This window comes from Palaemon carinicauda, chromosome 42 (assembly GCF_036898095.1).
Source record: "Palaemon carinicauda isolate YSFRI2023 chromosome 42, ASM3689809v2, whole genome shotgun sequence".
NCBI lineage: Eukaryota > Metazoa > Arthropoda > Malacostraca > Decapoda > Palaemonidae > Palaemon > Palaemon carinicauda.
The window spans coordinates 12,347,475-12,358,908 of NC_090766.1; the positions used below are offsets into that span (position 1 = coordinate 12,347,475).

The 11,434-nt window shown below is 35.1% G+C and overlaps 1 protein-coding gene across 1 annotated transcript in view; it reads left to right on the forward strand.

Annotated features, from left to right (window-relative positions):
- Window positions 1-7,785, forward strand: part of LOC137633008 (uncharacterized) — a 31,254-nt gene extending 23,469 nt beyond the window's left edge. Inside the window, exons 4-5 of the mRNA XM_068365176.1 lie at window positions 7,337-7,530; window positions 7,670-7,785. Of these exons, the coding sequence (XP_068221277.1) occupies window positions 7,337-7,530; window positions 7,670-7,785 (310 nt within the window). The remainder of the gene's footprint in view (window positions 1-7,336; window positions 7,531-7,669) is intronic.
- Window positions 7,786-11,434: the final 3,649 nt, after the last annotated feature.

Sequence of the window (11,434 nt, forward strand, 5' to 3'; positions counted from 1 at the left end):
GAAAAAAAAGAACAAAAATATAGCATTTATGTTCAATCAATTTTAAAAAGGACAAATTGAGATATTTAGCACGGAAAAAAAGGCCACAAATGAGGGGTTTGGTCTGAAAAAGGCCAACCTGGCTACCCTCCGTCAAGAACAGTTAGCCCAGATGTAAAGTCAGAGAGAATAAGTCGGGTAAAATTCATAAAGGTAAAGGCCCTCTCTTCAATGCTTTTTATCAATCGTTACATGACAGTGAAATATAAGAGTTGCGTGATTATTCCTTTTATGTCATTCTGAAAACAATATAACAATTCGTTGCAAAAGGTTGAAAAGGTTTGAAAGTCGCTCATGAATGGCAGAGGCAAGGGACTGTGACCATGTCCTAGCAGGACAATGTTCTAGAGACCGAATATATCTACCTATGATCACCGATGAAGAACACATGACAGTAAAACATAACAACCAAATGGCAATTAGTTTAGGGCTTTCTGAAGACAAAAATAATTTGTTGCAAAAGGTTGTAAAGGTTTAAAGGTCTCTCGTGAATGGCAGAGGTAAGGGACAGTGACAATGCCTTAGAGACTGACCATATATACATATGATCACTGTCCAAAACCACATGACAGTAAAATATAAGAGTTGCATGACTATTCCTTTTATGGCATTTTGATAACAATATAATAATTTGTTGCAAAAGGTTGAAAGGTTTAAAGATCACTCGTGAATGGCAGAGGCAAGGGACCAGGACAATGCCCAAGGGACTTGACAATTTGTTGCAAAAGCTTGAAAGGTTTAAAGGTCGCTCGTGAATGGTAGAGGCCAGGCACAGTGACAATGCCCTAGAGACTGGCCATATATACATATGATCAACACCCCCGTCCTCTTTACATCAAGCAAGGACCAGGGAGGGCCAGGTAACGGCTGCTGATGAAATACACTTAAAAAAAAAAATCCCCTACAAAACAAGACAAAACAAAGAGACTATTTCGGATGCTTTTATCAAACCATATTTCAGAAATCTCTCCGAACAAACACCAACGAAATGAGCAATAACCGTCGAGAGAAAACAATGAATGAAAGGTAAACAACTGGGCCGTTTTATATCTAGCGGTAATTTGGGTGTAATTGAAGTCAAACAACATTCCTTTGGGCAATCCATCTTCTGTAAACATGTTACTTTTACGCCGCAAGAGGAGAGTTACTGTTTGTGTATGTGTATGTGAGAGAGAGAGAGAGAGAGAGAGAGAGAGAAGGAGGAGAGAGAGAGAGAGAGAGAGAGAGAGATTTACTCTGTGTATGAGAGATCATTACTCTATGTTTGTGTGAGGAGAGAGAGAGAGAGAGAGAGAGAGAGAGAGAGAGAGAGAGAGAGAGAGAGAGAGAGAGAGAGAGAATTGCCGTGTATAAGAGAGATAAATATTCTATATATGTGTGTGAGACTGAGAATAGCTTTGTGTGTGTGTGTGTGTGTGTGTGTGTGTATGTGTGTGTATGTGTGTGTGTGTGTGAGAGAGAGAGAGAGAGAGAGATTTATTCTGTGTATGGGAGATCATTACTCTATGCTTGTGTGAAAGACGAGAGAGAGAGAGAGAGAGAGAGAGAGAGAGAGAGAGAGAGAGAGAGAGAGAGAGAGAGAGAGAGAGAGAATGGCCGTGTATAAGAGAGAGATAAATATTCCATGTATGTGTGTGAGACTGAAAATAGCTTTGTGAGAGAGAGAGAGAGAGAGAGAGAGAGAGAGAGAGAGAGGAGAGAGAGAGAGAGAGAGAATTCCTCTATGCATGTGTGAGACCGAGAATGTTTTGTGTGTGTGTGTGTGTGAGAGAGAGAGAGAGAGAGAGAGAGAGAGAGAGAGAGAGAGAGAGATAATTAATCTGTGTATGAGAGAGAAAATTGCTCTTTGTATGTGTATGAGAGAGAGCGAGAGAGAGAGAGAGAGAGACTCCAAACAGGGAAAGCCACCCAATGAGGAAAGGAAATAAAGTTGATCTTAAACCAATGAAAAAGTATAAGATATCTTGGGTAGCAAAACTTCACAAGTTAGAAAAAACAACTTTTCAACTAGAAGGGCACTCAATAGAGCGCAGACCTCCGGCACGGCAACTTATTTCTCAACCATTTGCTCGACCTTGACCTTTGACCTTAACATGTATTAATTGGCGTGGATTTTCATACACTCAAATATGAACTAGGTTTGAAGTCTGTGACAACAGTGTCCAAACTTAGGCTGATTACGTGTTTTGATATTTTACTTGAACGTGACCTTTATCTTTGACCTTGACCTTCCAAGCTTCAATAATTTCCAGCTTTTTACATAACTCCCAACATTCTTCTGTATATAATTAGTACATCATTAGAGTAGATAGCAACTCATCCCAACTTCTACTGCTCATCATAGTTCCAAAAACAACGTCAATTAAGCTTTAATGTTCGGTCGAAGCTGGAAAAAAAGGTCTCATGTTTTTACGCTCTTCGGTTGAATTAAGGCAAATCCAACTTTGGTGGGTGATCTAATAGGTCTCGCAAGGCTGTAATCTCTCTCTCTCTCTCTCTCTCTCTCTCTCTCTCTCTCTCTCTCTCTCTCTCTCTCTCCTCTCTCTCTCTCTCTCTCTCTCTCTCTCTCTCTCATCCTTAAATATATGAGGGGCTACAATGTGTAATAGTCATTTGAAGTAACTAATCGGGTTGTTGAATCAGTAGAACTTCAAAAGTTCAAAGTTGAAGCAAATGCTTTTTTGTTGACCAGGCGGACATGAGTCTTTTTATAGTTTATTTATGACATATTTGTTTTTGATGTTGTTAATAGTTTGTATATGACATGTCTGTTTTGACGTTGTTACTTATTTTAGAATGATTTATTGTTAATTTGTTCTCTTCAATTATTTATTTCCTTATTTCCTTTCCTCACCGAGCTATTTTTCCCTGTTGAAGCCCCTGGGCTTATAGCATCTTGCTTTTCCAATTAGGGTTGTAGCTTGGATAGTAATAATAATAACAATAATAATAATAATAATAATAATAATAATAATAATAATAATAATATAGTCACAACATTTTCTCACTCATATCTCCAGATAATTTTTTCCCTCAAAATATGTAAAAGAAATTTTTTTTCAAATTGCCACGCAATATATATATATATATATATATATATATATATATATATATATATATATATATATATACATATATATATAACCCTTTCTGAGCGGGGTTTATATGAGAGTGGTGAATGGCCAGAGTGTTGATGAAATGGCCAAACTCCCATATACGAATAAGGAAATATTTGAGGCCTTTGTCCTGCAGTGGACTAGAAACGGCTACAGTTGTTGTTGTTGTTGTATATATACATCTAGTATTGATACAAGCTTTTTCCTAGTTGGAAAAGCAAGATACTGTAAGTCCAAGGGCTCCAACAGGGAAAATAATAGCCCAGTGAGGAAAGGAAACAAGAGAGGATAAATTGCAAGAGAAGATAAACAATCAAAATAAAATATTTCAAGAACAGTAACATCATTAAATTAGATCCTTCATGTACAACCTATAAAAACCTTTCGTCTGACTGGACATCCTTTCATAATGAAATAGTCTTTTTGAAGCAGCATTTCAAGGATAACTGTTTTCCAACTAAAATATTTTATAGATTAGTTAACAAATTTCTGACTAAGCATTACCAACCTAAACTTCAAGTTCCTACAGTACCAAAAATGATTTTTTATGCCTCTGCCTTTTATTAAGAACGGAAAATATGGGAAACAAATTAAAAAGGTCATTTTAAACAATTTTCCGAGTCTGGATTTTAAACTTATTTTTAAGAATCCCCTGACAGTGGGATCTATGTTTAGAATTAAGGATTCTCTCCCCGATCTAATGCGTTCTTCAGTGGTCTATATGTTTACTTGTCCGAGATGTAATCTCGGAAATTATGTGGGTTCCACAAAAAGATTGCTGAAAGTTCGCATAGATGCGCATCGGGGAGTGAGTCATAGAACTGGATGTGCGCTCAAAACCAAAGAATTCTCAACCATCAGAGAACATGCAAGTAAATGCAAGACCAACATTGCTTATAAAAACTTTGAAATCATAGCTCAAGCGCCAAATAACTCCTCTCTACTAGTATTGGAATCGTTAATGATTACAGAAAAGGCTCCTAAACTAAACAGCCAATTATCCTCTGTCCCCCTCCACATCGCTTAAGCTGGCAAATTTAGAATTTTCTTCCAGAGTACTGTCCTTCAGATAGTCACTCAGTACTCTAGTCTGTTCCAGACAGGTTGGTCTCCTTAGACAATTTTGAATTTTGTAAATTTAATTTTAAGATACTTTTCTCTTAGTTAATATTTTTATCTCCATATTTTACTTGTAACTGTGTTTATAATTTAAATTTTAATTTTGACTGTCTTTTTTTGTATTTTATATATTTTTACTGAGTTTTGCTTATAATGTTTTATATGTCCATTTTAGCCTTGATAATGGGATGAGTCCTGAAACGTCGGCACCAATAAATTGAAAGATGTTGTCCAGACTATTCGTCCTCCTTTTCATTTTATATATATATACATATATATACATACATATATATATATATATATATATATATATATATATATATATATATATGTGTGTGTGTGTGTGTGTGTGTGTGTACACGAATACAAGCCTCTAATAAATAAAAATAACCAACGTACATAACTCACCCAACATGACATACTGTACACATTAACATTTCATAACTACCACACGACACGAGAATGCAGATAGTAACTGCAAACTCCTAGAGCGAATCTTTAAAAATAAATACACCAAATCTTTGAAGTCCTGAGATTAAATGTAATCAAAGTATATTAAATTTCTTGCATTGAGAAAGTTGTTTTGATGACTTCGTCCCTTTGAAATCCGTACCGGTTTAAAAAGGACAATGTTACTGTCAACTATGTCTTCATAATATCTGATGACAGACACAGAGAGAGAGAGAGAGAGAGAGAGAGAGAGAGAGAGAGAGAGAGAGAGAGAGATTATGAACGCAAATACATATGTTTAGATTTTATATCCCTTAACGTGGTTAAAGGGTTTGTGTATCGCCATGATCAGCAAAGCCGTACAATCGTGGGCCAGACATACTAGGTTGTTTTGCTGTGAGCGATTCGACGAAAAACACCCACCATCACTAATACGCTCTGGCCAGAGTGGTGATGGAAACCGGCCAAAACCCAGACATGAATAAAGACATGTCTGAGGCCCTTCTCCTGCTGTGGACTAGAAATGGCTACACACACACACACACACACACACATATATATATATATATATATATATATATATATATATATATCCACACACATATATATATATATATATATTTATATATACACATACATATATATATATATATATATATATATATATATATATATATATATATATATATATATATATACAGTATATGTGTATATATATATATATATATATACAGTATATGTATGTATATATATATATATATATATATATATATATATATATATATAATATCCATAAAAGATACTTAACAAATCACTACAAAAAATACTTTCTAATTCTCTTACATCTGAAAAACAAAATATGACTGAATATTAATCAGGCAATTCAGATGTTCTAACTAGACTCTTCAACGAACAGAAAAGCAATCCCGAATCAGGAATGCAACAGTGAATTAATGGAATCATTTAAATCCCTTACGAGCGAGCAATACAACTCAATGTAAGACCCTTCTAAGGAAAAGCAAGAAATGGCGGTCGAGCGTTTTGCTTCAAAACTTTACGATTACCAATTTCCAAGAGCAATTTCAACCTCCTTTCCCTCTGAGGGAAAAAAGCCAATAAGAGGGACCAGGAAATATGCCTCGCAAGCTATCGGATAGGGGTTCCAGACCCGCTTAAGCTTGGTTCTTTCTAATTGAGTCTGCAACCTAACTGTCCTTGTGAGCTAGGGATAGGGGGTTTGGGGAAGCCTTTAGGCGTATCTGCTGAGTCATTAGCAGCCATTGCCTGGCCCTTCTTGGTCCTAGCTTGGGTGAGAGTGGCTTAGGCGCTGATTATTTGTATAGATGGTGAGTATCGAGAGAGAGAGAGAGAGAGAGAGAGAGAGAGAGAGAGAGAGAGAGAGAGAGAGAGAGAGAGAGAGAGAGAGCCATGTACTAGAACTAATTGTAGCCTTACTTAAAAGGACCATGAGAGAGAGAGAGAGAGAGAGAGAGAGAGAGAGAGAGAGAGAGAGAGAGAGATTTTGTGGGTTTAGAATAATATCGAAAATAAACAGGAACTCAATCAAATGAGTACTGTATACTACAAGATAAATGCTTAGTTTATTATTATTATTATTATTATTATTATTATAATTATTATCAGCCAAGCTGCAACCCCAGTTGGAAAAACAGGATGCTACAAGCCCAAGGGCTCCAATGGGGAAAGTAGCTATCATCAGCCATTGCCTGTCACTCCTTGGTCCTAGCTTGGATAGACAGGATGCTTGGTCGCTGATCATATGTATATATTGGCCAGTCTCCAGGGCATTTTCCTGCTTGATAGGGCAATGTCACTGACCCGTACCTCCGCCATTCATGAGCGGCCTTTAAAACCTTCAAGCTCAAAGGTCATCTTAATGAGGCAATTAATTACCATCGAAATCTTTTAATTCATAAGATAATTGTTGTAAAACAACGCCATAATTAGAAGTCCTTAGAGGTTCCTATTTAAGAGCTATTCATCATCAAATCATTATTTGAAACATCATAATACATCCGAGCTATTGTATGAATTGTATGACTACAATGCCTTACGAATCAATCAACTGTCGATTCTTAAAAATTGAATGCCAGTGGCAGTGTCTGATATGTAATTATATTGAAGATGATGAACATATCGAGGGAAAACAAAACTGAGAGAGAGAGAGAGAGAGAGAGAGAGAGAGAGAGAGAGAGAGAGAGAGAGAGAGAGAGAGAGAGAGAGAATATAACTTTTATCAGGGGTAACCTCCCCTACATAATAGAGAGCAAGTGTCTGGGTTTATATATATATATATATATATATATATATATATATATATATATATATATATATATATATATATTTCTTTCTTTCCGGAGAGGGAGTAGTCCTACCCTGGTGAGAGGGGTTTGCGTACGCATGTGTGCGCAGATATATATAAACATTTAGCAATAATTTTTAACAGGTCGTAGACACTAGTTACCTATAAATACCCAGAGAGAGAGAGAGAGAGAGAGAGAGAGAGAGAGAGAGAGAGAGAGAGAATTATAAAACTCTTATCAGAGATGAGATAATTAATTATAAATACACATTAATTCTCAATTCCAAAGAAAAAATACTTTAGCTCCACTCCATCAAGCTAGTACCAGGGAGGGCCAGACAATGGCTGCAGATGACTCAGCAGATAGACATATACGCTCACCCAAACCCCCTTATCCCTTAGCTCACAAGGTTGGTGAGGTTGCATCGACCAACGGCACTACCGAGTTTGAGCCGGACTCGAACCCCAGTCTGGCGTTCACCAGTCAGGAACGTTACCACATCGGCCAAAGAAACTAACGAACATACGCTACCGGGGTCTAAGTGATGTCAGGCAGGGCAGCCGATCGAGACCAGGGTCAACCCCAAAGCAAATGAAAAAAAAAAAAACACGTTAATACAAGAAGAAGAAGAAGAAGAAGAAGAAGAAGAAGAAGAAGAAGAAGAAGAAGAAGAAGAAGAAGAAGGAGGAGGAGGAGGCGGAGAAGAAGAGGTGTCACTCACAGAAATACACAGTTAAAAAAATCAGTAATTTTAATCGGAAATTCTTAAAATACAGGCGACCGTAATTTTACCATACTTTATAATTATATTTTTACGGGTTGGTGAGTGTAATATCACTCTTTTACGTCAATATATCCATTTTTAAAACGGTAAAAATACTGGAAAATTGTTGCCAGACATTTACCGTTTTTTAATGGAACCTAGATTTATGTCTACTTTAGGCTCCAGAGCCTTTAAATATGCGGCCCCGAGACTATATAATAAGCTCCCACGAAACATTCGAATGATTGAAGACATTAAGGCTTTCAAGAGGAAACTAAAGACTTTCTTATTTCATGAGTCCTTTGACAGTGACGATTTAACAGTAAATGAACAATACGCGATATGAAACGTTAAATACTCTGAACGAACAAGGTAAAACGACAGTGGAGGTCCTGTGGAGAGTGGGGTTCCCCAGCTGTATGGGACTGGAAAAGCAGCCATCAAAGTAAAACAAGTAATTTCTAACAGTGTCGAGATAGGCTTCCAACACCTTCCTCTATCCGGGTGTCGTTTATATATAAAGAGAATTATACATTTATGCAGCATAATACAGACAAAATGTTTCTACCTGAAAGGGAAGAAATGGATAGTGCCACTATGGAATTTGAAAATTTAATGAAATTTTCTAATATAGTTTTCCTGTAAATGTTGGATATTATCAAACCTGTGTAAAGTACACACGACACGAGTGTTATCTGTATAATTCAACACCTGAAATAATTTGAACAGTCCTTAGTGTCACCATGGTGACACTCACTTAAAAAAGTATCGCACTGGAAGGTGTCAACATCGTTGCAATATGTAAAATGCGTTGCAATACGTGAGAATGTGACAGGTCATTTGTTCTGGCTATTTCCAGTTGCAATCTCAAATTTCTTTTACATGAAAGACCATGTAAAAGTGTCCATTTGGGCAATGATTTTAAAGCATATCTGTTTGGTGCAGTTCTAGTCAAATTAATCTTCATGAAGTCCTTTTAAAGTTAGAATTCTGAATTCTACTCGCTTGTTCGAGCGCCTCATTTATAACCACATTTAGAATAATAGAATTTATTCCTTTGAATATACATTTGAGGTTCGATTGTACAAATATTTTACATTTATTACTCCTTTCTTATATGTTTCATTTGTTATTTTATTCTTAAATGTTTCATTTATCACTTTATTCTTATATATTAAATTAACTACTTAATTCTTATGTATTTAATTTGTTATTTCATTATTGAATATTACATCTATTCCGCCATTCTTAAATCATTTATTACTTTCTTCATAAACATTCTATTTACCATTTCATTAAGTATATATCATTTTAACAATTGCAGGTCCAATATAATACAAAATACAATGTAGAAGAAGCGTATATTACACAGCAGATTACAGGAAATCATACAAATTTTATCTAGGTACTATGTTAATATTATGATCGCGATTGAAGCAATAACAACAACAATAATAATAATAATAATAATAATAATAATAATAATAATAATAATAATAATAATAATAATAATAGTAATAATAATAATAATAACAACAACAAAAGGGGCACTCAGTAGAGTGCAGACCTCCGCGGCTTATTTCTCGACCTTGACCTTTGACCTTAACATGTATTAATTGGTGTGGAATTTCATACACTCAAATATGAACCAAGTTTGAAATCTGCGACAGCGATGTCCAAACTTATGGACATTTTGCTTGACCGTGACATTGACCTTTGACCTTGACGCTCCAAAATTTGATAATTTATAGTTTTTTTACATAATTTAATCCCTGCAAGTTTCATTACTCTACGATTAAAATTGTGGCCAGGAGGCTGTTCACAAACAAACACACACACAAACAGGGGGTAAAACATACCCTCTTTTGGGTTGCCCTTTCTTTAAATTGCCCTTTTTTTAGGTTACCAATTAGGTCCCCCTTTCTAAGGTTACTGTTTGCTGGGGTTGTCAATTTTTAGCGTTGCCCTTTTTTGAGGTTGTCATTTTTAGGGTTGCCTTTCTTGGGGTTCTCGTTTTTCTTGGGTTGTCCTTTATGGAAGATTGTCGTTTTTTAAGGGTTGTCCTTTTTTGAGGGTGTCCTTTTTAGGGTTACCTTTTTAAGGCTACCAGTTTTTCTGCTGCCCTTTTTAGACCACCACTTTTTGGGTTGCCCTTTTTAAGGCTACCAATTTTTGGGTTGCCCTTTTTTTAGGCTACCAATTTTTGGGTTGGCCTTTTTTAGGCTACCAATTTTTGTGTTGCCCTATTTAAGGCTACCAATTTTTGGGTTGCCCTTTTTTTAGGCTACCACTTTTTGAGTTGCCCTTTTTTAGGCTACCAATTTTTGGGTTGCCCTTTTTAGGCTACCAATTTTTGGGTTGGCCTTTTTTAGGCTACCAATTTTTGTGTTGCCCTATTTAAGGCTACCAGTTTTAGGGTTGTCCCTTTCTTAGTCCACTAATTTTGGGGTTGCCCTTTTTTTTTGGCTACCAATTTTTGTGTTGCCCTTTTTAAGGCTACCAATTTTTGTGTTGCCCTCTTCTAGGCTACCAATTTTTGTGTTGCCCTTTTTAAGGCTACCAATTTTTGGCTTGACCTTATATAAGCTACCAATTTTTGTGTTTACCTTTATCAGGCTACCATTTTTTGGGTTGCCCTTTTTAAGGCACCAATTTTTGTGTTGCCCTTTTTAAGGCTACCAATTTTTGGGTTACCCTCCGTACACATTTCTCCTTCCATAATGAGGGTATAGTAGTACCCACCTAAAGTGACATAATAATGGACGTTCTATTAGGGGAGCACTTTACGAAATGAGCTTCTTAAGATTGTCTTTCCCGGCGAACAATGAAAGCGATACTCTAAAAAAAATCTACAATATTATGATAAAAAAAGGGATTTTGAAATAAGCTAAAAATATTCTTATATATAAAAAATGTGAGTATGATATATATATATATATATATATATATATATATATATGTATATATATATATATATATATGTATATAAATATATATATATATATATATATATGTATATAAATATATATATATATATATATATATATATATATATATATATTTATATATATATATATATGAATATATAGATATATAGATATATATATATATATATATATATATATATATATATATATATATTCGATGATTTTGAAAGGTATTTCTGGATTATATATATATATATATATATATATATATATATATATATGTATATATATATACAAATATATATATATATATATATATATATATACATACACATATATATATATATATATATGCGTAAACATCACAAGGCAACGTGATGCTCAGATGCGAAAGAACCACAGGGAAAATGAAAATATGAAATACAAGATCAAGTCCTGACTAGTTTCGTGATACTTCTTCAGAGGCCATTCATGAGCGGCCTTTAACTTTAAACCTTCTTGCAAAAATAAGTGAAAAAGAAGTCAACGAAACTCACGTGGTAATAGTAGTAAAAATAACCAATAGAATAACGAATAAGGACAAGGGTAAATGGAAGAAGGGAGATAAATAATGGAGAATGGAAAAGACGAAATTATAAACGAAAACAGATGGAAGGAACACCAATGGAATATAGAATAAGTGCAGCAGCGAATAGT